The sequence below is a fragment of the Phalacrocorax aristotelis genome, chromosome 15 (assembly GCF_949628215.1).
Source record: "Phalacrocorax aristotelis chromosome 15, bGulAri2.1, whole genome shotgun sequence".
Lineage (NCBI taxonomy): Eukaryota > Metazoa > Chordata > Aves > Suliformes > Phalacrocoracidae > Phalacrocorax > Phalacrocorax aristotelis.
Genome location: NC_134290.1, coordinates 13708554 through 13735518, shown reverse-complemented (window position 1 = coordinate 13735518; position 26965 = coordinate 13708554). Strand labels below are relative to the sequence as shown.

At 39.0% G+C, this 26965-nt stretch overlaps 1 protein-coding gene across 16 annotated transcripts in view; it reads right to left on the bottom strand.

Annotated features, from left to right (window-relative positions):
* EP400 (E1A binding protein p400) overlaps positions 1-26965 on the bottom strand; it is a 50880-nt gene that overhangs the window by 10528 nt on the left and 13387 nt on the right. For 6 of the 16 annotated variants that reach the window (XR_012663242.1, XM_075110514.1, XM_075110519.1 and 3 more), the window contains 37 exons: positions 26099-26239; positions 25915-25993; positions 25579-25631; positions 24385-24442; positions 23631-23720; positions 22321-22428; positions 21358-21551; positions 20988-21165; positions 20181-20317; positions 19594-19763; positions 18960-19134; positions 18407-18543; positions 17586-17772; positions 16447-16613; positions 15462-15616; positions 14697-14933; positions 13466-13630; positions 12466-12633; positions 10348-10439; positions 9285-9583; positions 8336-8538; positions 8066-8235; positions 7651-7847; positions 7057-7168; positions 6202-6345; positions 5765-5893; positions 5415-5498; positions 4700-4831; positions 4535-4579; positions 4273-4426; positions 3760-4001; positions 3038-3211; positions 2746-2793; positions 1606-1742; positions 985-1041; positions 792-870; positions 18-218 (listed from right to left, as the gene is read on the bottom strand). Coding sequence is in view for 14 of the 16 variants with exons in the window: in XM_075110514.1 (XP_074966615.1) it covers positions 18-218; positions 792-870; positions 985-1041; positions 1606-1742; positions 2746-2793; positions 3038-3211; positions 3760-4001; positions 4273-4426; positions 4535-4579; positions 4700-4831; positions 5415-5498; positions 5765-5893; positions 6202-6345; positions 7057-7168; positions 7651-7847; positions 8066-8235; positions 8336-8538; positions 9285-9583; positions 10348-10439; positions 12466-12633; positions 13466-13630; positions 14697-14933; positions 15462-15616; positions 16447-16613; positions 17586-17772; positions 18407-18543; positions 18960-19134; positions 19594-19763; positions 20181-20317; positions 20988-21165; positions 21358-21551; positions 22321-22428; positions 23631-23720; positions 24385-24442; positions 25579-25631; positions 25915-25993; positions 26099-26239 (5298 nt within the window). In the remaining 2 variants the exon portion in view is untranslated. The remainder of the gene's footprint in view (positions 1-17; positions 219-791; positions 871-984; positions 1042-1605; positions 1743-2745; positions 2794-3037; positions 3212-3759; positions 4002-4272; positions 4427-4534; positions 4580-4699; positions 4832-5414; positions 5499-5764; positions 5894-6201; positions 6346-7056; positions 7169-7650; positions 7848-8065; positions 8236-8335; positions 8539-9284; positions 9584-10347; positions 10440-12465; positions 12634-13465; positions 13631-14696; positions 14934-15461; positions 15617-16446; positions 16614-17585; positions 17773-18406; positions 18544-18959; positions 19135-19593; positions 19764-20180; positions 20318-20987; positions 21166-21357; positions 21552-22320; positions 22429-23630; positions 23721-24384; positions 24443-25578; positions 25632-25914; positions 25994-26098; positions 26240-26965) is intronic. The other 10 variants (XR_012663243.1, XM_075110516.1, XM_075110517.1 and 7 more) reach the window with 6 other exon arrangements.

The window sequence follows — 26965 nt, the reverse complement described above, 5'->3', positions numbered from 1 at the left end:
AGCCCTCCCTTTCTTACCAATACTGCTGTGTTGGCCACAGTAGTTACTGCAGTCTGCACTACTGCCTGTGGCTGCTGAACTACCTGTGCCTGAGCCTGCGGCTGAGGTTGGGCTTGTGCTTGCTGTACAGCCGGTTGCTGAGCTTGCTGCTGGCCAGCTTGCTGCTGCTGAGGCTGCGGACCTGTCTGTTGCTGTGCCCTCTGCTGTTCAGCCAAAGCCTAGGAAATCAAAGCGTGAGCTTCATAGTCGTCAAAACAGTGCACGTAACAATCAAGACATATCTTTTTAACAAAACGAGAAACAAAACCCCTTTAATTCTAAGCACTTAATATATATGTGTGTGCAGAGACAGCATACAAATCTGCCTTCGCCGTAACTCTCTAGCTCCAAGTTACGTGACCTAACTAGTTTCAAACTACACGCCCTGGTCATGGTTATATGCTTAGAGCATAGCATAACAAGCGATTTACCATCAACAAGCAAGGACAAGTACCTCTTTCTGAGTAATATAAGGAGGCTACAGAATGGTCAAGAATAAAACAACATTTCTACGTTTTTAGTACGTTTTCCAAAAAGATGTTTCTAAACAATAAGCATGACATACAGGCCCAAGGAAAGGTCCCACTTGGGACCGTGCGTATCTAAACCCTAGCACATGAACAATTTGCAGCTGCCCGTAACACCTACTGTACTGCCAAACTTCTCCCAGGAGGCAGCTTTTCTCATACTTCCTCTGTCATCTAAGTTTTTAATTAGTGCGGTCATGTGTATAGCTGCGACGGAGACCGTACCTTTTTCTCTTTTGCAATACGCTCTGCTCGGAGGGATGCAACTTGAATTGGAGGAAGAGGCTTATCATAGTTGATTCCACTAGAAACAGTGATAAGACAAAGCACACAATCATTAAAAATCAATAACTGGAAGTTAAAAGAAAAAAAGCACTTTTACACAATTCATAACTCCTTTAAGACAGAGAGTGCCCACCTTTCTGCAAGCACTGACGCATGCTTTGGATTCTTCTGGAAAGGGTTCATGCCAAGTCTGAAATTGAGCAGACATGTATTACTAGAGACAGAAAAAACAACTTAAAAGCAATACTTGTTTTGACATGTTTTAGTGGATGACACCGCAGTTTTGATGAAGTTTTCATGATATTCCCAGTACTGGAGCCTGCATACAGATAGACATTTTAAGAAAGACTCAGAGTAAAAAATGTTAAATGAATACAGAAAAAGTTACTGCAGAAACACACATAGGAAGCAATGTACTACTAAACAGCACAGACATCAACATGTTTATAATTCAGGCAAACGGTAAGTGTCGTTTATAAAGTAGATTTAAAAAAAAACACCTGACTGCTTTTCTGCTCTTAATCACACAAAACAAATTTATGCAGTGAGTAAACTCTAACCCAAACACATGAAATATGAAGGTGTTTTCCAATAACAGGCAGCCAGGACGCACAGAAAGAGATCAAGAACAAAAAGAAACAAAACAGCAGTTTGAAACAGAGTGTAAAATAACTCTGGGTTGTGAAAGTGATTCAGAACAGTTTCCAGGAGATCTGTGGTGACAGGGAGATCAAACGATCCCAGTTAAACTTACAGAGGTTTGATAGGCGGACTTCTTTTCCCTGCAATCATTTTCATCATCTCAAAATGATTGGTGTAAAGTTGCGTGTGGGTGGCACCCTCATCTTGAGCATAGATCTGATTGGTACGAAGTGGGCGACTGTTTTTAGTCTAAAAAATGAAAACAAACCAACTTTCAATTGCAAACACACCTGCGTGGTGTTTTGTCTATGCACAAACACATGGTGCGCTTGTAGATTATTTAAAAACGTCCTCCAACATATCTATCACAGACTGGTTCCTGTCACTGATAACTTACTGTTACACAAAACTCTACGGGAAATATATAAAGAAAGAGCAAAATAATGAGCAGTTCTCACGGTCACACTGGCATCAGCACTTGGGGACATACGAAATGGCAAACTCTAATTTGAAAAAGAATCTTTGCTTTAGTTTAGATTTTGCAAGTTTAATTCAGTACCCAAACCAAGAGCCCATTAGTTTAGAGTTATGTATAGCGCACACATAATGTCATAAAACCATCACTGCACTGCTCTCCCAACAAAGCTATGTTAACATCCAACACACCATGCCACTCTAACGCTTGGCTTCTCCTAGGTAGAAACTGCCCGTCAGGGACAAACCTGCTTATTAGCCAGAGAATGGGACTACAGTCAGAAGTTCTAGATTCTCTACCCAGTTCTGTCACTAAATTGCTGTACGGTTTGGAAGACGTTGTCTATAATCTGGAATTTACTTCTGTAGAGTACTATCATCCTCATTTACTAAAAGGCGCTTCAAGCATTAAATTCACTATGTATTTGTAAGCCGCTCAGACCCTAGCATGAAGTACATTCTTACAGATCTTAAGTACCATCGTAATAATCAGGATAAGTTACATGGTGGTTGTTAGGTGGAAAAATACCCCCTACAGTTTATGTGAAATCACAAACTTTGTGCATGATTTAAAATTTATCTACTAAATCCAAAAGCTGAAGTCTGGTGTCAATCCACTGTATCAACAAAGAAAGGAAAAATCAATTTGGAATTTTAATTGATGTTTCAGAACTCAAGTAACACTCAACATGGATCTCGTATGAAGTATCTGCCCACCTCCATTGCTGCTAAATACCACAGTGTCTAGATTTGATTTTGAAAGAATACCAATGCACACCTTATAAATACTTTTTGTCTTCTTTTTAGGATTAGCTTCGTACATTAGCTGTAAAATAAGAAGGAAAGTTAGATGATCTTTTGTGGAAGATTTTGTTCAGGTGCTTTTTCTTTTCAAAGAAATCACATAAAATAAGTGGAAATCCTGATGAGGATAATTTTATAATCTTTTTTAAAAGTTATGTATTTACACTGTTGAAACATTTAACAAAAAACAAGCGTTTACGGAGATAAGGAAAAAAAACTCTACAAACTTAAGGTATAAAAAGACGCATCATTCTACGTAAACTCACCTTTCCTTCTTCCCTTGGAATAATGACATTTTCGTATCTGTTTCGGCATTGTTTTGGTGAGCGATAGACTCTGCTGCATGAGTTAACAACATCACTAACAAGGTCCCAATTGGGAGTGTGTGCTGGCGATACAACAGCAAGATTTAAAGGAAGCTCCAGCAGCTGCTTCACTGCCTACAATAGATAAAGCACAAACGCTTCAGACGACAAATCATTCCCATCATCCAAACCTACCCTTATCTGCATGTGTCCACACACTGATACTACAATGACACGGATAGCTCAGGGCTCAGGCTATGGGCTCACCTACATTCACAGAGGATAAATCATCATAAAATGCTATTATGCAGACTGACGTGCAAGAAAACACTTGGAGGTTGGAACAGAGAGCTGCCATTCAAGTGCTGCTCTCTTCTCAAAGGTGGGCAGAACCTTAGCTGCATTATCCATTGTTCAACCAGCACAACTAATCTGGAACATAATAGCATGCAGTTTCTACAACAAAAATAGGACTTAGTGCATTCCGTAGTTTAAACTTTAATTTACCCTTAGAGGAGCAGAAATGATAGGCAATCTGTTCTGAGTTACACCAGAAAATGTCAAACTAACCATTAAGAATTAGAAATAACTTTGAAGAGATAAAGCGCAGAAAGAGCCATTTCTGAAACTAGAAGCAAAAATACAATAAACAACAACAGCGGAAAGTTCAGGTATCATCTGACCTGCAGAAGTGCCCAGTCTTCACTGATCAACCACTCTGGATTATCCTGTCCAGCCTCAGCAGCTGGCTTGACAAGAGTCGGCAAAGGCTTTGCAAACTGAGTTTGTTGTTTCAACAAGATGTTTTTCTTTTGCTCTTTTCCCTCTCGGCGCATTTTCAACATTCCTGGAGTTGCTCGATCAAAAAGTGAGCGAGGTGGAATAACGGTCTCTCCATGACGTTGCTTTTTCTTCCTACCTGCAGCTAAGACCAAAAAAAAATCTCAGTAAATAGTTACTAGCATTATTTGAGTCTTCTGCTACTTATAGCTGCAAAATGCTCCCACATGTGTACAGAGTACCCCCCACTGCTTCTTAAAAGCATATGGTCAGTAACTAGACAGAGGCTGGCATAAAGTAAGATCAGCTTTGTCCTAACTCACATAGTAGAATGCCCATTTTCTAAAACTGTTTTTTAAAACTGTTTTTTAAACTTTCAGCAATAAATCTCAGAACACTTTTGAACAACCATTTACCAGATGGATCTGTTTTGTGTCGTTTACGTTCCTTCCTGACGTACACTGGAGGTAACTTTGATTCTGGAATAGGGGTGGTATCGTACATCAGGCACATTACAGAATCTATGTAGATGTCATTGTCATCCTGAGGTGGAGTGGGAGGAGTCCAAAGCTGCACAGAACAAAATTTGTAGTTATTGCAATATTAACTCTCCATGGTCTTTGCGTTTCAAAACAATAAAAAAGCCTATTTAGGCTGCCTGGCGGTACTTTTACTTACTGGCATTATTTCGGTTTGTCCATCTGGACCTTCATAGACATATTCCTACACAGCAAAAAGAGAAATCAGTTCAAATGATCCAACTGAACCCTGAAGGAAACGGTATTCTCAGAATAACTGTTAAGAAATACACTATTAAGAAAAACAAGACAAATCGGGAATTACTTTGTTGTACGCATCCTCCCGAGTGTACGTTAGAAGTTCCTCTTCATCCTCCCAAAGCATTCTTTGCTCTTTTTCCTTTAACTCCTTCATATGCTGCACCTCCCATGCTTTCTTTGCAGTTTTCAACTCCATCTAGATGAAAGTCAGACTCCTGATAAACTTTACGCAGCAACAGACACTGGATTAAAAGTTATTGGTTTCTATTTTTATGGACAAACTCCTCAAACTCTCACACTTTCAGGCACAGAAATCTTACAGAGATTTCTTTCACAATCATTTAGAAGAGCTTTTCTGGTCTCTGTTGAGGATCTTTAAACCCTCGAAATAAAGCAAACTCAGAATTTCAGTTAAACAACGAAGACAAGCAGAACACAGCTCCTTTACCCAAATAAGCAGGCTCTTTGAAATTAATGAATTTTTTCCCCCACTATCAATAGAGTACAACAAATATTTGCTGAGCTGTGCTGAGGAATGTCATTCCCATTTTATCGAAAATAAATTAAGAACTGAAACCTGCTTCGACCAAGAGAATCCCAAAATAATAAGCTTTCTCTAAGGCATTCCAGTGTTCATAAAGTATAGCAAGAGAAGACTGCAGAAGTGCCTACAATATATTCCACGTCGTTGGAGAAAATTTCCCTTCACATTGAAAATATAACCCTGCTGGTACATACTGTGATAGAACAACATGGAAAAGAAAGACTTGTTGTTTTACCTCATTCAACCGTGGCTCATTGTCATCAACTGAAACGTGGAAGAGCTCTAAATAATTCAAAGCATACTTCTCAATTGGAGTCAGCTGAGAGAATGTATCAAGGGGAAAAAAAGTCAGTATTGGGGTAATAATAAAAGAAATGTTAACTGAAGGGGAGCGTATCAAAGCTCTCCTTAAAACTAATTGCCCTCTCTGATGGCTTGACACCTTAAGTCAGTAGATCTCCCATCCCTTTAGTGGGAGTATCAATCCCATAGACAACGAAGTTGCTCTAAGGCCAGACTGCAAACATTGAAACCTTTGACCTAAACGTTACTTTTTACCCAAATATTAATGGAAAGTCACAATACCTGATCCACAACAGCAACCAGCTCCTGCAGCTGTGAGGGCTCTTCATTGTATTTCGTCTCGCAGAGCTCTGAGATGAAAGGTTCAATGCTTGAATCAGGTCCTATTTCTTGTTCAATACAGTTGAGGGCCTTTCAGAAAGATGTAGTTTAAAAATGATTAAGACTTCAAAGATATGGAAAGAAACCCTATATGATGTTCACTGAAATCCAACACAAATTTCTGGAATATGTCTCTGCTGAGGCAAGAGGCACGGTCCCCAGGAAGTATACATTTTAACTGTGGGTTTTTGGAAGTTTTATTACAAGAAAAATGGCAAAACAATTTAAAACTACCAGAAAAAGATACTGACAGAATTTACTGAAATAAAAGAAGATAAGGCAGCTGTTTAATACTAATGTTACACAGCTGTATTTTTAATGTATGTGTTAATAATTACCTGTATAAATGGTCTTGCAACTTTAGGTGAAATATTTTCTGCTGGAGATGGCTCTTGAGAAAGTACTACAAATTCTTCTGCTTTCACTCTAAATCCAGAATCCTCCATAGGAGAATGAACCTCAAATAACTCCTGAATCGTTTGCTTGGTAAGTAGAAGAAAAAAAAAGGGGGAAAAAAAAAAAAAAAAAAAGAGAGGTACATTCAGCTTTCAGGACTTTTTTTTTTTAATATAACTCTGAATTAGCTCAGGTTCAAGTGACCTTATAAGCTATGCACTGACTAAAGAAAAAATAAAATCTATTATTGCCTGTTTCCTCTCTGTAACTCTCCTGTAGGACTACAGAGTAGAAAGAAGTGTTAACAGTTCGTTTATAGGAAAGTCCAAAATACACACTGTCTCATCCTGCACCACCATACTGGGAGCGCCAGAACGGGAGGGACTAGCTTCATCAGTGCAGTCACTGCCTCTGCATCTTCAGAGCAGCAGCTGAGAGCCCATCTCACTAAATACCCAAACTTTATATTTCACATTTTTAAAGCTGTTGAAACCTTCATCCTCACAAGTGCTGCAGAATTTTGCAGCAGGGTGCAAGAAACCAGAATGTATTAAGTCAGAGGCGATGCCTGTGCATCACTGCACAACTGACAGAACAAAGGCAGGTGGACAGTATTTGAGAGCATGTGGCTCTAACACCTAGAGCTCAAGCAATAATGAAATCTAATATGCTTACCTGATAATTCTAGCCCAAACAGATTTCTAATAAGCTGTTATTAAAACCACTCCAACACAGATGCTTGGCTTTATTAAACACTGCAACACAGGTGTCTGGATGTATTTTGGGTATTAATTTACCTGTGTTAAAAAGGCCATTGAATAGTCATTTCCCTGAGCAGCTACTTCTCTGATCAAGTCCTTTGTGCCATTTTTCAAAAGCTTCTCTTCTACAGAATTACCACTGACAAGCCTAAAAAAAAAAAAGGAAAAAGAAAAGAAGAGAAATCTGATAAGTCCCTTCCCAAACAGCTTTCAGAAACAAAAAGAGAAAGTGCCCTTAGTGGCTAACACAGAACTCTGACAATGTGGTGGTTTGTGGGGTGTTTTTTTTAGTTCTGGTACAGGCGCAGCACAAAACACATACTACCACCTCTACTTTAAAGCCTTCTTTTAACAATTAGTGTAATATAAAAACAAGCAAACAAACAAAAAAACCCACCTCACTTAAAAAATTCTGTGTAAACTAACAGACCCATGCAGGGATGAGTCATTCATTATGTTTGGTGTTGAGAGAGACGACGTTTTCATATAACCTGGCATTTCTTTTATTGAAGCGAGACAAAGTTTTCAGCACCGTTTCCACTTTATTTCGGGTCATAACAGAGTGGCACTATCTAAATTAACCTTACGTTAAAGCATGTTAAAGAGTGGTTGTTGACCTGTGACCATCACCTGTATATGTGGATATCTTTACACCTCCCAATTCTGTCACACCATTCCTGAGCTTTTGCATCCATCACTGGGTTTAGATCGTTGTCATAGAACACGACAGTGTCTGCCTCAACAAGATTGACTCCAGTGGAACGACTGTGAGAGGAAAGGATGGCACAGAAAATGCGCTTGTCTCTGTTGAAAATTTTCATCAGCTCCTACATAAATGGAATAAAAGCAAGGAGTGAATAAACCATACACCAAAATAAAATACCGAACCAAATTCACTATAGCCTTAATAAAAAACAAACAAAACCAAGTCAAGCGTTTCAAAATGAGTAAGAAACAAGGCAAATTTCCTTCCCCTGCTGTAGCGTGTAAAAGCCTGAGCAGCACGTATTGCTGTACCAGTGGACAATCGTTAGGGCAAACTCACCTGCCGCTGTTCCTGGTTAGCATATTCATCAATCCTCACAAACGTGAGGAAATGGAAATTCAGGAACAATTCCAGTATGTCCAACATCAGAATCATCTGTGACAAAATCAGCACGCGGCGCCCTTCAGATTTCAACTTCTGAAGCAAGACAGCAAGGGCTTCTAATTTTCCTATATTTCAAACAAGAAAGCCAATAACAGATTTATATAGAAATTCCACTCCTGCAAAACAGGAAATTACTGAAGTATTATCACCAAATGCCCCCTTCACCTGAGTCATACTGCACCAGCCGGAGGTCAGGGAACTGCAGCAAGTGAGGAGTCGTAATCTGCTGCAACTGATGCAGGTGAGGAGCTGCCTTCTGCTTAAGGCTGTGCTTAAGAAGTTTCAGTCTGTGACTGTACGAAGGGGGAGGATTTGCTACATACAAACATGGGGGAGCAGCAACTGCAGCTGGCAATACAAAGAGAGCCCTGTGAAAAGCAAAACAAGGGAATACTGGTTTAAAAAGTTACATACAAAACGATCATCTGCAGCAATAACTTCCAGCCTGTCAACCATGTAATTTTACGCTATTATCTAACCACTTTGCTGAAGTGTCTTAGTAAGCGCTGCATACCTTCAAAGTGTTAATATTCTCTATCTCCCTTTACCTTTTTGGTTTGTTTTGTCCACTTTGATGATAGTGTCTGTTAAGGTGTTTGCACTGTGAGCACTGTATTCAGTCACTGTAGCTCAAACAAGAAACACCCACCATACCAAACTTACTACAAGCAATTAAAAAAAGTTTTGAGTTCTTCTAATTGCATGTTGTGTTTCTAGAAAACCGCAGCTCTTGCTCTGCACACAATCCACTAAACTTCAGCTTCAGCTAAACTAGCTCCTGCCTACATCTCCATGTCTTAACTCTCGTTGGTCGCCTCCAAGAGGTACCTAATCAGAAGTAAATACAAAGCATAAGAATGTACACTGCAGTATGGGCTGAATTTGGGCTTGAAATTAGGAACGAGGCACTAAGAACTCTTATTATAAAGATCCTAAAAGAAACAGAAGTGACTGTTATTTTTACGTTCATACTGCACATCATCTACTGCTAAATAAATCAGTCTAAACCAAACAAGCTCATGAACAGAAACAAGGTTTTAAAGCTTGTGTGAGAAGGAGCATTTAAGAAATAACTAAGTGTGGTAAAGGCTTACACGGCAGAGCCACACATTACCTGTTAACAACGTCCTTTAGAGATTCTTGTTGCTGAACCGAAGTCAGGATCATTTCTTGCAGTGGGTTACTTGGGCCTCCAGAGGCACTTGCAGAAAGGCAACAGTTCACAAAGCCAGTCCACCTCCAACTGCTGTCTTCGCTGGAAGACAGCTGAGAGGGCTTTCTTTCACCAGTCAAAGAACAAACACTCAGCACGTCTCTGCCATACATTGGTGCCCGTGAACAACGGCGCTCATTGCCAGAAAATATTCTGTCCAGGCGCTCCTTCAAAAGCCGGTTCTTTTCTTCGTACGTTTCCTTTGCCAAGAAAAGTTGAAAACATCATTTGCTGCTCCTCACCATCACTTAAAAACCTGAGTTTCTTTAGAATGTGCTTTGTACCACCGACATCCTACACGCTGACAACTGCTTAGACCAATCACAAAGGGTGTAAATTTCAGATAAAATTTGAAGACTACAGCTAAAAAAAAATTCAGTTCATATTAAGCAGTCAAATCGTTCTTAGTTTAGTATCTTCTTGCCTTTTTTAAAGTACTTTTTAATCGTTTTGGAAATAAAATTAATCACTTATATTTGGGGCATTTCAATTAACACATTATTATTATTGATGAGGTGCAGGTTCTTGCAGTTTAACATATACTTAATGTTTCCCTATGCTTTATAGGTTGCTTGAGAATCTTTTGTACAAACTTGTGAAGATTAGAAATCTATACAGATTTGCCCAATTGCCTTTGTGTTCAAAACATACAGAAAATCTTATGGTTCCTTTATTTATGCATTACTACGTAATTATGGCATATTACAGTTATAAGAACCTGTCTGCTATCACAGCACTAGAAAGCTGTTAGCTGCTTATATACACCAGACTTTATCTGAAACTACGGATTATAGATGAAAATGCATTAGATCTGTCAACATGAAACACTAACAAAAGTCAGGTTTTTTACATAATCTGTAATCATAAAAGTTCCAGCATTGTGAATTATAGCTCCCATCTATTACATGGACTTAGTATCAATGCTGAAGAGGTGTGCTTCCATAAGAAAACACAAATCAAGTACCTGTGATTGTCCATGTGAAGGTGCTGGTTTTAACGCCACTCCCATGTCACCAGATGACAAATTAGTAACTGCGGTTCTACCTGGAATACAAACTGAGGATAAACCTTGTGTTTATATATTTATTCTTCTGAAGATTGGTTTCATTTATTGTTTTCAACAAGTAGACATTTCATGCCTGTAACACATCATAACTGCAGACAAATTTTTACCGTAAATGTCCATTGGGAATTGCAAATTTGTGCTTTGTCACACGTCAGATATCTGACGGATATTTACACCGACTCTTTCCACAAAAATCCAAGGCAGATCAATGGAATTTTGTTTTGCTTTGCAAACACCTGCCACATTCGTAGTTTATTCAAAACATCGTGTATAGTGCAACAGGTATTAACAAGTTATATTCTAAATCAGGAAAAGATCGTTCTAATTTATCTTTAACAGATAATCTAAGATTTTTCAGAAAACATATGAATTCAGTATATCTAGAAATTGATGAAACTATATGATAGCATCTCACAGTAGCATTCTTGTGAATTCAACTGCTAGCAGACGTTTGCCCAGACAGCTAACTAACTATGAGCACATTACACACAAGTAAACTGAAACTACAGCAATACTTTTCATTTACTAGCAGACTACAGACACTGCCTAGCAGTTATTTTCTTGATAGGATATATATGTTTCTATCTCAGCTGGAATGTGTTGCCCATCAGCACTGATTAATTGTATTAGAAAAGCAGCCCAAACCTCCACTAATCACTGTGAAACTGTGTGTAGTGCGAGTGAATACATGCATGAAGAACTGCATTCAAGCTAACAAGCAAGCGCTAGCCCTTACATTAAGAATAACAGACGCCAAGGAGCGTGCAGAGGTTTAAGCTTTGCCTTTCCGCATTTTTATTACAGAGAAGCTAACACAGATAGCCAGTATAGACCCAGTTTTACTACACAGCTACACGTGAGTCCAGCAATTCTAGTTTCCAATCACCCAAAGCAATGGAATTTGTTTGGCATTTTATAAAAAATTCAGAGAGTCTAATTAAGTGTTTTCCATATGCTCTACATCTTTCTCCAAAGATGAACAGCAAAAACAATAATGTTTTCTTTTATCAGTTGGAAACAGTACTTCAGTTGTTATTGCTTTTAACAGAGCACTCTGTTTACCATCATGACAGCAGTAAGATGCATGAGTTTTTGTAGAGATCTGACATCAATTTTCATTCTGAACTGTGGCCATGTTAGGAGTACCTGCAACGTAATCAGAGCTGGAGGGTGAAACATTTGAGCCCCAGATCTTCCAAACTATGACAGAAATCCTTTACCTCCCAACAACTGGGAGGCTGTTGAAACTTCCTCTCCCTTTTTTATGGCGAGATGTTTACTCTTCAGAAAGTCAAAATATGAACTCCAAGGGCACATTAATACATCAAAAAGAAGCAGTAAACAGTGTGTTCTAAGGGAACTGTTTATATCCAGAGGAAATTACAGCAGATGACCATTTCCAGGGAACAAACTCCTAGCATTGCATTTATAACCATTTAACAGTCTGTTGTTTTGTTGTAAATGCATCCTAGATAGCAATTTCTCTATTGTTTTTTGATCAACATCTTGACTGTTTTTAAGCAAGGAACTGATCACGTTTGCAGCAAGGCACCAAACACCTAAGCAGCATTTGCAGAGGGAAAGGGAAAACAGTAGCTTGATTAGATAAAGAGGTGGAGAAAATTAGATAAAATCAAAATTAATGTGGAAAAATGGAAAGAATAGCTGGACATTCTCTGTCAGTATAAAAAATAATCAACCCAATCTTTCTTTGAAAAAACTAAGAGTATTTCAAACTCACTTCTTCCCATAAAAATCTGACCTAAGACACAACTGGTAAAAAGAAAAAAATCTATATATTTAATACAGTTTCAAGCTCTCCCAAGTTTGTAATAAAAGATTATCTATAACACAAGTACATATCACACACAAATCAGAAGGATTTGCCTCATAGCTTACCTGCTTCTAAACTCAACTTCTAGAATTATGGTCTATAACAATTTGGAGTTATTTATCAATGTGATTTCAGGAATTGAATGTTTAGACAGGGATGTTTCTTCAGGCTAGAAAACCTACCTTGCTGTGTCACTGCTGTGGAAGTTGGGACACCTGCTTGATGCTGGTTTCCTAAAGCATTCAGAGCGTTCTGAACAGTTCCAGCTTGGGAAACCGTCTGCATGACAACCGGACCCTGAGGTCTCAAATACTGCTGACCGGGTGCTGAAACTATCTGAAGAACACTGCCTGCAATGGAAGGTTTTAAAAACATTAGGCTGGATAGAGTGGAAAATAAATGCATTCTCTAGCAAAAAGTACTACTGTTACAAACTGATCATTACTGTTTCAAACTGCGTTAAATTTTCCCAGACAAGTTCATTACACCAATCTGATTTAAAGTTCCATCAAATCCAATAGGAGGAAAACACTTAAGTGTTCATAGTTAACGAGGAGATCCTTGTTGCAGGGGTATGGTTTTAAATCTAGGTATTTTATACAGAATTTGGCTGAAATCCAATCAACCAAAATATCTTCACTCCGCGTTCCCTCTATTTATTTTGTTGGCCACAGAGAGTGAAGATTCCCAGGTTCTCCTGAATTTGGCAACACACATACAACAAACAAGGGAAATCTGAGGGCAAAGTATATTGTAGCATTCAGGTCAGGGTAATAGTTGGGTCATAATTCAGAGGCACACCGATCTAGAAGCATTATTTACATCACTTCAGAACAAACCAAGAATGTCCTGTTTTGTCTGGTTTTGTCCTCAGGGAGTTTATCTGAAATAATGCCTCACCTTACTTTAGCTGTATTCCATACGTGTGAAAACAAATTCAATAATATAATCTCAAAATACAACACAGAAAAAGAAAGTAACCATGTCTTTCATTAGATATGCATTTATTTTTCAAAACAGAGCTTCCTTGTTATCCCCATCTCACACAGAAAACAGAGCAGAACAGCCCAAGCAATAGGGATGGAAAAATCTCCTTAACATATAGCGACAAGGAATGTGCTGCCCATATCAAACTCCCCAGCATTCTAAATAATGGAAAAGTCCCTGTTTTGAAATAAGTACCTTGTAACTGCAAGGGTTGCCCTGCAGTGAGCTGGCGAAGTTGACTATGCGATAAAGTGAACTTGTTCCCTTGGAACTGCAGTGTTACGGGGGTCTCTGGCTGAGCGATTCTGCCTTGTGCTCCTGCTATAGAGGCCAGCTGGGCTATTTTTACTACCTCACCACCTGTTAAGGAGGGAAACAGGCATTAAAAAAAGAAAACAAAGTGGGAGGCAGGTTGTTCAATATTCACAGTTCTAAGTTTTGGTTAGTAAACTGGTGCTGAAGCGCCTTCCATGCATAATTATACTTAGTGCATCAAAAGTGTCATATAAAAGTTAAGCAGGTATTGCTTTCTATATTTGTTGGACAAACTGGAAAAAAGCTGATTGTTTAAAGGGTAAGAACATCAACATTTTAGAAGTTATCACTTTCATTAGCAAAAAAGTTAAGAGCTACCTGAAAACTCATGTGACACTTTGTAACAGAACGAGTATAGACATTAAAGTGATTTTCACTGCCTTTTCAAGAGCACGAACCAAGGTTTAAGGAAGAGACAAAAATATTCACACGTGTGGCACTGTAAACACACACTTGAAATGGCCTGAAATTTGCTGATGAAACATGATTTGTGTTAAGCAATTTGCACTTAGACAAACCAAAAAGCTTTAAAGTGACAAGGACCAAGCTTTTTGTGATTTCAGTGCAGGAAGGTTAGAGGCATTTAAGCATTAAGTTTTATGATACTGAGAAAATATTGGCGTGAAACCTTAGCTTTTGTAAAGGCAGTGCATTACCCCAGAGATAAAATTAATACATCAGTGCTCAGTACTCTATACACATGCTAATAGGCAGTGCACATACAACCTTAAAGCAAAGCCTCATCGCTTTTCTCTGCCTAACAGTTGCAACGTTCCTCTCTGCGAGAGAGGCCTTTAGCAGATGGATTAGTGTTTAATATGAAAGGAATAATTAGGATAGAGCTAAAACATTTGGTCTGAAGGAAGTCTTGCCAGCAGAAGGAACATGCAGAAATAGGAGATTAAGTTGACACCGCTAATGTGTGTCCACAGCAATTCTATTGTTTCTTATCCAATTTTCGATTTTCCTTGGTCATAAGCAACGTACTGAGCAAGGCTAATCAGAAGAGTGAAAAAAAAACAACGATTCTGTACACATTTTAGGGTGCCTAGTAACTTAACCTCGTTGTAGTACAAAGGTGGGAGAAACCTTGAAAGGGGAGGCCACTTACTAGGCAACCGTGCCTGGGCCTGAGAGGTCAGTACCAGCCTCTGAGGCAGCACACTCTGTTGGATGGTGTGCGAGGGGGCCTGTGGCTGGGCCTGGCCTAGCTGAGAGGCCTGCGCAGAGGTCTGGCCCCGCGGTTTCACAGGGTTGGCTGTGCTAGTTGCTGTGGTGAAGGTCGCTGCGGGCTGGTGTCTTGGAGCACTGGTGGAAGCCTGAGTTGTCTGAAACTGTGCTGCTGCGGCTGCAATCAATAAGGGTTGTTTGTGCAAGCTGTTAGAGGTTTTAACTCCACTCTTTTAAACAACCTGCATTAAAAAGAAACCTTCCAACAGGATATTAAAATGGCTACAGGAATAGCTTGTCCTTACAGACTGGGATTTCTATCCACACCTATTACTCCACCCTATTTTTACAATATTATATATTTGGAAAGCATTGTTTAAAGGTTAAATAAATACACAAAAGCACTGTAAATTCCCATCTTTGACAGAACATTACAGGTGATCAGGGTTTAAATACCAACTGTGCCGTATCTACTCCACATGCTAACAGTTAGGTTACACAAAGCTTAGTTTTGCATTACGTTGGCAGATCAGATCGTACTGTAGAAACTAGTGGGGAAACTTACTGGCAATTAGTCTGTTGGTATTTTTAAGCCATTAGTATTCTAGACCATTAAGCTAGGAGGGAAAAGGAGTTCTATTTACAGACTAACTCGTATCGTCTATGCAGAGGTTCAAGGTAACCAACCCAGAGCTAACTCTCTTACCTTGATTTGAAGACACTGTAGCTATGGGTGATCTTCCTCGTACTTGGCCCTGTTGAGTTACCGTCGCTGTGGTCACCGTGCGTTGTACTTGAGTGCTTGGGAAAACTACAGTCCTGCCCTCGGGTTTCTGACCGTACTGAACGGGTTGAAACAACCTGAAAAGAACATGAAAAGTCAAAGTCTATCAGGAAGATCATGGTTTAGCTTTTAAATATAAACTCTATCACCTGAGGGAAGTATAAACTGATCACATCAGATGCTAATCTCTTTCTCGAGATGGCTGAAGCTGGCAAGACTCATCACTTCAGCAAACTTCACGTGTGGACATTCTATAAAGTCATTTTGCTAAGGCTGAGAAAGAAGAAAGCTTTCATTGCCATGCATCCGATTCAATGCAGGAGGCATCAGAATTACAGCAAACAGCTTAAACAGTCTAGCCTGATATCTGGAAAAAGAATGAGGCTCTCCTATCATTTCCAGAGAGACATCAACGTGCCTGCAGGTCATCAGGCAGCTCCTCTGCATCAGAAAAGCAGTTCCACATCACTTTGAGGTCACTACTTCACTAGGAGAGACATACTCTTAAAAATTTACTGCTGTAGAACTTTGTATGTCTCTTATACACCGCAAGTACAGCTAACACTGTACGCCCAGCTTAAAGAATTATTTCCATGCTAATTTTGCAACACAACACTGCCTTGCCATGAACAAGGACCCCAAGAATAAAATTCATCTGCTGGTGAAGTAAAAACTCTGGGAAATCCATAAACTCCAAATGGAATTGTACACCTCAAAAAACCTATTAAAATAGAATCCCTATTTTCAAGGGTGAACAAGCAAGCAACAGAATAATGAAATGCAAAGTGAAGCCTGAGGTTTTGTGTGAATATCCTTAGCAGGGATGCAGACAGAAGTTTGTACACATAGCCCCAGAACTACATCTTCCTCCTGTAATTTTGCTTAAAAGGAGGGCGGCTGTACATACCTGCTTGGCTTGAGCTTCACAGGGTTGGGCCTAGCCGGTGGTGGAGGGGAGCTGTAGATTTCTTCAATCAGCTTTCTAGTAACCTTTTGTTTTGGCAACATTTGTGCTTCATAATGAGTCATTTTGTTTTCCATTCCGATGAGATCAAAAAGAGACAGGTCTGATTCCTAGGGACATTGTAAAATAACGTTTATTTTATGCGGTGACCTGAACAGTTAAGTCCTCTCTATGTTCTGTATGAATTCACCTTCTATATTTTATTTTCTAACTTGAAATAAATGCTGTTAAGTTTTAAAAGTAACTACTAATTATTAGCCAAAACTGTGTAGAAACCTTGAAAATATATCTCAGACAGTCCCATTTCAAGAATCAGCAGAAAAATAGTTGAAATCATTAGCCAGTTACGAAAATCAAAGCAAGTCACATTTAACAATACACCATATTCATATACCGTAATTTTCAAAGAATAAAGTAGAACTCTTTGAAGATGTTTGTTAACTATTGAGCTCAAATTTCAAACTAGAAAGGCGCGCATATAATTTGGGAGTAGAAAAATATGAAGGACGGAAATAAGATCAACCAAAAATATCACCTCATCTGCTCCATTACTTACACTTCTCTCTAATGCAATTATTTCGTTTGATTATCTCAAAGAGGGGGATCACTTCTTTACTGGTAACACAAATAGAGGTACTTCAAATGGACTGAGAGAAGTGTACTAATTTGGTCACTGAATCACAGTGTTTACTCTTCTGTGAAAAAGAGTAAGTCTTGCTCTCCTTTAGCTACTGAAAGCAGAAAGAAAATTAGAGAATGCTGTAAAAAAGCACGGTGCTACCCAGAGTGTTTTAAGTGTTGGAAAATTCTGGCAAACATGAGTATGATGAAAGCAAAGCTGATTTCTCTTTGACCAAGTAGTTAATGAAAAATCACTGACTACAAACCACTTGAAAAGCTCAAACCTCTATTACAAAAAAAGAGGTGCAGCAAGTACGTGCTTGGGAGGCACGGCTATGGAACAGTGAATTCCTTCTCTTACGCACGTCAGGTAGACTGATGATATATAAGAGAACAATATTACGTACTGAAATTCTACAAGGGCACTAAGAGAGAAAAAAACAGTTTACTTGTCTACTCACCTTCCAGATATCCCTTTCTAGGGCACTCAGTACCAGAGACGCAGTTCTGTATTCCAGTGTTTCTGATACGTAAGAGGTACTTGAGAGCCGGGGGTTTATCAGATCAGGGTGATTACAAATCCGTTGCAGCTGCATCAGGACATGCAGGACACTGATGAAGTGTCCACTTTTGAGGGCTTCTTGGGTTCTACCAAATAATTTATACAGAAATACATTCATTTAAGTACAGCTTTTATGGAGACATCCCCAAATCAGCAAGGTGAGAATGTGCAACGCAGCATGAGATGCAAAAGTCTTAGAACAAGCTCAGATTTTACCTAGTGTCTTTCTAGAGCATTTTAAGTAGCACTGTACCAAATGTAATTCAGAAACGTGAAACTTAAGGACCAGTGCTACCTTACAGTCCGCTACGACCTGACCAGCTCCCTGTCCTCTACCTGCTTTGTTTCAGTTTCATCCCTGCACCTATCAATAACCACTTGACATCACAGCACAGGTAAACAGGCAGGTGGGAGGAGAAACACTTTGGGCTTTAAGAAATAACGAACCACTCATTAGAGACAAATTTTAAAACAAAATAGCAGCAAACCTGACCATTACAACTTGATTTTTAGGTCCCAGAAGTAAACGTGCGTTTTTCATTAGGCTCATAGCATCGTTTGCCTGTAATTTTAGTTTACAATGTAATCACATTCTATTCACCGGTCATAATGGAAAACTTCAGAAAAAGACTTAAGCACTTCCAACCGTGACATTCTTTTATCATCTTGCTTAAGTACCAAAAACAACAGCCTTTTTTATTTACTGTTTTAACTCCTTACCCTGGTTGCAATATGACATCTTCATACATAGCTTTTTGTCGACTAGAAAGACGACACTTTAGCACATGTTCGTATTTCTTTGTTAGCTGCTTTTCAACGTCTCTCTTTGATCTTCGCAAAATAAATGGCTGAATCATCTGAAATATTTCATAATTGAGGGAAAAAAAATTCTCACTTCAAACACGCAGTTTTATATCAGGAAACTAAACCTATTCACACCTAACACATTTGATGTGATAAACCTCATATGCCATATATAATCATATTGCTTTGCATGCAGCTGTATAGGCATTCATTTGTTATTTAATTTCTGCGTGTTAGGATTCAAAATCTGAGCCTTGTATTATTTTTTTTCCAAGAAATCTCCATACTATTCTGGTAGCAGAAACCACTGCTTTCAGCAGGACTTTCTGTCTGAACAGAACAAGGTGTTAAGAAAGGCTGGAAATTTCGAGGTGAACCACATCTTTTCCCTTCTTCCCTTCCCTCCCCCAACAGCTTAACTGCGGCAGTAGGACAGATAAGAAGTAAAAAAAAAAAAATGACAACATACTCTGTGCAATCTGATGACCAGTTTATGGCAATAATCCTGGTTCTCCTCATTGGCTGCTTTTACTGGAAAATCCAAATAAGGTCTGGAAATTCCCGGAATCAGGAAATGTACCATGGTCCACAACTCCATCAATGTGTTATGCAGAGGAGTGTCTATCAGAAGCAAACGATGCTGGCTGTGAATAATAAAAGACGACCTTTAACCAATACACCATGAAGAGGACACCAATATTCAAACACTGTTTACTGCAGCTTTAGGTTTGTCAGATACACAGAAGAAATACTAGTGCTAATAAAAACACAGCTAGGATAAATTATCTTTTAAATCTTGAATACACCGCCAAACTAGCTTCCTCGCTGCAAAATATCAGAACATAAAAGGAGATCTGTCTGGGAGCACAGAGTATCAGCAAAGAAGAATCACAGTGTTCCAACCGTGGAAACAAAAAGATCCTGAGCATGTCTCCAAATCCCAATTGTTTCAACTAAAGGCAGGTCTGTAGGTGCATGTTGCACAGGAATTTGGGCAGACCAAATCAAGAGGATTTTTATCAGTTTTCTGTCAAAGACAGAACTGTGTGACATGGAGAGAGAAAAACCCACTTCCAGCAGGAAAACAATCCTCTGCTCTATACCTGCGGAGACTGAAAAGTGCCTCCCAGTGTTTCTCTGTCATGTTCTTTATTTGTTGCATCTCATCTACTATTAAGTATTTCCATCGCATTTTCATAAATGCTGGGTGGCCTTTGAACAGCTGTTTGTAGGACGTAATACACACATTGAAGCTGTTGGGTTCTGTCCACTCCTACAGAAAAGGAAAGGGAGGATGAGACAGAAAAGTTACGGCAGAGCCCTCAAGTATCTTACAACCATCTATTTCTTCACCAAAAATGCTTCACCAGAAAGATGCTATGACCCAAGGGTCCCTTTCAACTCGGGACATTCTATGATTTTAAAAGACAGTCTTGGTCTTTGAATTCCAGTCAGCTCAGGAAGCAGGTTAAGTATTGCCTGTACTGCTTAATACCAGGGGAGTTCCAAAAATGCCTTTAAAAATCTAGAACTGTTAGCTGTGAAACTCTTTGTAAAGCAACTTGTACTGTTAAAAACTTCTCATATTTCATCAGGGCATAAGGAACATACAGATAAACACAGGTTAAAGGAAGAGTCTTGCCGTCTAAAATGCTAAACACAACAGTGTAAGAGTTGCAAAATACAGCACCTGTCTTTTTGCCCTAAGTTCCCTTTGGCTGCCAAAGTACAGAAGTATTTTCAACCCTGGGCACCAGCGTTTCAATTCCAGCTCCCATTTCAGTATGTTACAGCTCCGTACAACAACGAGGTGAGGGCCCCAGTTACCTACAGAAGAGGAAACACACCACTTAACAGTAGAAAGAGAAGCCTGACAATTCATGTGGCTTGTATTCTCTCCTGATTTTTTACATGCACTTCACTAAATTCATCATTAAAAAGGAGATCCAATAACATCCAAGGTATGTTAATGACTAATCTATTCTTTATTATTTTTCAGACCTCAAGTACCCCTTGTGCACCTAATATCTATTTTTCCCTCAACTCCATCAACTGCTTGAATAAGAAATACTACCTCCACAACAAGCTTTGCCTTACTCATGTTCTTAAACCATCGTGACTACAACACCACTACTAGTAATATCTGAGATGACATACAAGACACACTTGTCCAACTGTTCATATTTACTCCTTGAATTTAACTATCTGTGGCCATCTGGTCATTAAACAATTTGTAAGGCTTTTTTTATTCTAATGAACTAGGCTTCGGAAGAATTTTGTCACCTAGAAAGTAACAGCAGACTGAACAAACAGAATACTTCATGAGGCGGCACCCCTATGTCATACAACCTAAGAAGGTTTTTCTGACATAATCCTATTCTGTGCATTAACTAAAGTCTGGTACGGTTCAGCAGAAAAAAATGTGACCCTGGGCTGCAATTCCCAGAGATAATGCTGGCCCAGTACCTGTCTGCAATTGCTGGGTGAAAGAACTTACCTTCGTTACAAGCCAAGTGGGCAAAAAAGGCGATAATCTGTACTGTTTTTCCAAGGCCAGCCTCATCTGCTAGAATGCCATTGAGATTTTTCCTGTACAGCTTTGCCAACCAATCCAGCCCAATCTTCTGATATTCTCTGAGAGCCCCATAGAGCAGCGATGGAGTATTGTATTTTATCTGCAATGGGAACGATTTGATACTTTTTTCCTGAGTTAAATTCACAGAGCATGTCATAAAGCATAACCATTCTATAGTTCAACAACTGGAAAATATTTACTGTGATTTGTTGCTAAAGTCTGTGAAGTCATGAAAAAAGCACTCTTTGTGGAAAAGTAAGCACACAGCGTAGCAGAAAATAGGGAGTCTTACTGCTGTTGTTATCCTAGAGCTGCCTTTAGGTAAGAGCATTTCTGCTGCAGCCGCAACTTCTGATATGTCTCGCGTATGCTTCTTTGGAGGACTTGATCTGTCCATACTCTTGTACTGGTCAATGCTGAGAAGGGAGTCAATGAGGACAACTTCTTTCTGAGGATTTTCCCTATCAGAGATATGGTCTTCCATTTCTGTGAGAGAGAAAAATTATACTGGCATTTAAAATAAACTTAAGTGTCGGTTACACGAAGGAATTGAGATGGCTGGAATTCAGACAGGGTCTAAAAGGAGGCAGCTGACTTTTAAAACCAGTTCTATGATTTTCAAACTAGTCAAGCTAAAATTAAATTAGCCTAAGCTCAGGATCACATACATGTTCTGGATGTTCACACTAGCTACGCTAACATGACCATTAGCTTTTCACAACTTCTAGGGAGGTCCTCTTGTACCACCAAAAACCTATCCTCAAATATATAATTCTATCATCACTCCAATACGCAACAGATGGCAACTGTGTAATAGTAGCTAGCTATCAAGTGTGCTGTTTAATTCAGAGTAGAGAGGCTCTTCTATGGCTCGCTAGTGCTCCTGAGAATCTCACACATCTTGACTTTAACACAGGCAAATGCTACCCTCTTTTCATAAACTGAGAAATGAAAAAAGGGAAGAAATTCTTCACAGACCATTATCCAAAAATATTTAGTAATAACAGGAATAAATCTCATTTTTCTAATGATCATTCCAAATGCTTAGCAAAAAAGCCACTGTACTTTCCATTCATTCTTGTATACAACGTTCTTCTTCACTTAAAAAATAAGAAACAATTTAGATGTGATTCACTCAATATTTGTTTTCAATATCTTTTTTTATAAAATGCCTTTTAACAGAGACCCGAAGAGCCAATGAATTTATTTCACATTGTAAGTCAGTACAACTTCCTCTGAACAAAAAGTAATTTACCTTCCTCACTGCTGTCCTCTTCACTGTCAGGCTTCGGCTGGGGCCAGTGAAAATTTTCTGCAAAGGCACCTTCATACATCTTCAGTAAATCTTCCAGAGGCAATTCAGCTGAAGGTCATTAAAGGACGTTAAGTTTAAAAATATCAAAACTTGTCACGATCAATACCCTTGTTTTTAATCTCATTATGTTCTTCACAATTGTATAAAGCCAGACCTCTAATCGGAATTTAATTGGAGAGGTAATTATTAGGTGGATGATGGCAATACTTATTTAATGACCTCAATTACAGAGAACACTTGGCTTTACACCATGCAGTTTGCTCACCCAGCTTGCTTTGTACTATATTACAAATGCCCCGTACAAACTGAGAGTAAACCACTGCCTGCGGAGGTTGGGGCATCAAATCCAGCCGAGTGGTTGAAAGACAATTCAAGACTTCAGTTTCAAAACTGAGCTGTACCTCAACCCCACTAAACAGTATCTCCATGGTCCCTTGTCTGATGTGTCAAAGCAGGAACATGCATGCTGGCGGTGGCCAATCGACACAAGACATCCCCATTAAGAGCTTGGCTGACTGGCCAAGAGTTATAATCCCTCCAACTGGCCAGCTGGCTGCAGCCACTAAGCTGCCAACAGATCAAATGGATTTGGGAACTGCGTATTAATTACCAGGCGGGTTTAGCTTAACAGGAAGCTTGCCTCTAAAAATCAGCAAGGTTTTTACCATGGTAAGTGAAGTGATCCCTACGGGATACTTCACATACATCAAGCTCGGCATAGCAGTTATTGTTATGTTGCTAACGAAAGAGACCTGCTAGCCTGAGCACTGTCCCTAAAAGCCCCTTATCTTCACGTATTTATACCCCAGATCAGCACTTCAGGGCCCTTTCAGACTTATCAGGTGGGTCACAAAACCCTTCTGAGATACTCAAGACAGTTGATGATAAAATGTCCATGTTCAATGTGATACACTTCTGGTTTTAAGTATTTATCATGCATTCCTAGAACTTCAGTTGAGAGTCTTTTGGTGTGAGGTTTTAAAGAAATGCAGTGCCTCAGCAGAGAAAATTCCTTACCTCAGGCTACCTTGTGTGATAACTAGGTAAGTACACGGACCGCCCATCGTCATCCCATAAACTAACAACTACCACTTCCCAAACAGAAGAAAAAAAATACAGATTACATGACTGAACATCTGAATGGATTCTCCTCCTCCTCTATAACCCTATTTACAAATACAATGACCACTGTGTGTTTCTACCGGTTGTTTCAGAGCCCACCACAGAGAGGAATCACGCTACACACCTACCTTCTTTGGCTAGATTAGACAACTCAGTTTGATGGTTTATGTTTCCTTCTTTAGCTTCTTGTTCTTCAATTGTTTCTTCTTCATCTTCAACTACAATAGAAACAAATGCTAACCTTTGCATTCAAATTACACAATAATTTAGGAAGTTTGTAATTACATGCCTCTGAAGGGTACTACTGTAGAATATTCTAAGTTAGCAGGATTCAAAAAGAATGAAACATGGAAAACAAGAACATCTGAGACGAACTACACATAGAAGTCAACAGATAAGTGAAAAAGAGAGAAGCACTTGGCACATAAGGCAGTCTTGAACTCTGAAGCGTTGGTTGACAAGCCAGAGACAGGTTATTCTGTAGCCTTAAACTGGGGATTTTCTTTGTGAGAAACATGACGCAGATGTCATCACAAGAAAGTGACAGGTTATGCAGTCTGCAATCCTCAAAAGAATTTTAAGACTACTAGTAAGGTTTGAGAAACAAAGGAATGAGGACAGAAAGAATTAAAATCCAACAACAATGACGGCAGCGTGTTTTCAGGGGAAATTTTATTTTCAAATTTTCACTGCAGCTCTTTTAAGGAATATTTTCTGTCTAACTGACTATCTAATCTCTCTAAGAAATGGATGAGGGTAGGTATTTCGTTTGTGAAAAACACTGCGGCCACACAGTAACAGACTGAAAACCTGTGGTTTCAGGGTTTTAATATAAAACTTATGTCCTACGCTACAGATGCACAACTTTGAAAAGCGACTTACCTTCCTCATCAGTCAAAGATGTGCTTGCCTTCCTCTTCCTTCCAGATGATGAACCACCCTAGCATTAAATAATTACAAGATGTAAAATCACAGAAAACAAAGTTTGGGAGGTTTTTTTTTTGTTGTTTAAAGAAAGCAATAAGTGCCTTGCAGTCACAGCAGCACTGGCTAATAGACACTTAACACCTATTAACACCTATTACCACTAACACCAGCCCGTCCCTGGTCACACAAAAACAGATACTGTGCTTCTGTATTGAAGGTGGCGTGCCACTTCAGGTGTTTGTGGTTCACATTACTCAGGTCCAGCTGTGGTGCAGAGCCACAATACACTCTTCCCCTTAAAAAATGTTATTGAGGCACAAAAACTTTTACCCAGGTTGGAATGAAGGACTAAACTGCCACTAGTCAATAACAAAGGGATATGGGACAGGCCTTCAATGGTTCACTCTCAGCTGCCCAGCCTAGTCTGCAGCAGTTTAGCCCATGCAAATTAACACTTGCAAACAGTGCTAGGCCACAGTTTGGCTGCTAACATGTGCTAAAGCTTGCTCCTAACAGGAAATTCAGATGCAGGCATTCTGCCCAGTGAAAGGGGAGTTCAGCAATGGGCATCAGCTGTGCCATGCCAGATGGCTCAGGGCCTCGCCACAATCCCTCACTCTTTTTTTTCCCAATTGCACAGGTGTAGCGAAGGAGTCCTAGCGCACATTTCATCTAGGGAAAAAGATATTTAAGTTTCATTCAGTTTGATCCATTCTGTAACATACCTACACCTCTCAGCATATAGATCACAGCTGAACAGCTGAAAACATGCCTTCATGCCCCACAGAGTTTACCCCTGGTTACAGCAGATGAAACTTGCCCAAAACAAACTCTGGCAATTAAGTCGTACTTTTTTTTGGTCTTGCAATCTTAGAAATACTGATTCAAAGCCTCTGAGGTAAGTATGAATCCTTCCTTTACAAGACACTTATCGACCGCAATCCACTTTGCCATTAAAAGTGTGGTTCACAACCAGAAAAAATTATATTTGTGCTTATGACAATATGTTCAATCATCAGTAACTACGCAGAAATGTGCTTTTCGTCCCCATGTATTTAAGAAAAACATTCCTCATTTATCAGAACTTTCTCATACAGGTAGTCATATTTAAATAAATTTGATGGGTTTTTAAGAAACAGAAAGACTTACCATGTCACCTTCTTTTTCCAATAAAAGGTCTTCTACAGGTTTTGAATCCTTACCTGGAAGATTATTATACTTGATGTATGCATTGGTCACTTCACAATTTTGTGTTCCTTACATCAACTTTTAAATGCATTTGACATAAACCACAAGAAATACTAACAAAATCTAGCACAAGAGCATTTAAAAAATGCCGTAGCTCATAGTTAAGAACTGTTCACAACCTATTATTAGCATCTCACCATTCTGTCACCAACAAGATTAAACCCCACTGAAGGAAATTACGTAAAGCAATAACATCAGAATTTATACTGGATTTCTTAAGAAATGGAATACAATTACCTTTCCTTGAAATCCTCTTTAAATTCAAAGCTTTTTTCCGTTTCTCTTGAAATTCAATTTGCAGCTTTATTTCAACAACCTGAAATGTAAATCAAGCCTAATAAAGCACTTAAATTTTATAAATAAATTACTGAAGATGAAAAAAAGTCTGACTTGCACAAGTATTAGTACATCAGTGTTTTACCTGTTCAATGTTAGACCAGAAGTATTCTATTTCTCTAGCAATTGATGCAGCGATTCGCCTTAGTTTGTTTTGTTCTTCCCTTTTAGCTCGCTCTTCATTAAGTTTCTTTTCTTCATGATAACGAGCCACAGTTCTTACCATCTAAAATACCATGAGAGATATTGATTTAGGTTACCTCAAAATACACACCATTGTGTTCCTTAAGATTACAGTGGTTATCAGCAGCCAGATGTTGACCATAACTTTACACACATAGCACTCACCTCCAATATTTCTAATTCTTACAGTACCAGTAAAACAACAGACATGAAACTCGAAGGAAAAAAGAAAATACAAGAACTACAACTAAGCAAGCAAGTAGGAAACTTAATTCACTACTCTCAGTCAAACAATTAGGAAAAAAAATCTACTGAAATTAGCAGCAAACACACAAAAGAAAACTTTTTTTCAGACAGCACATATGAAGTCATAGAAACGACACCACAAAACGTCAGAGGCCAAAGGGAAAATGAGCTCAAAAAAAGAGTGTACGTACATGAGTGAAAGGTTAGTCAATGGCTGTTAAAGACTGACTTGATTGCAACCTTTAGCTCAGAAGGTCCCTAAAAACATGCACTTCCAGAAGTTTGAAGCATACTGCCAGGGGAAGGATCATTTCATATTTACCCTTCCTGTTTCCCCTGTTCTTAGAAACCCACCACTGGCCACAAATGGAGTAAATGCTTCAAATCCAGATTTAAATTATAGTCAAAATGCAGACCTTCATTTTACAAAATGATACACTTCTTTCAATACTTTGCTCATAAGGAAGAGAGTTCTGAGTTTCCGTCACTTCAGAATATACAATAGAAAACAACATGGCAATTT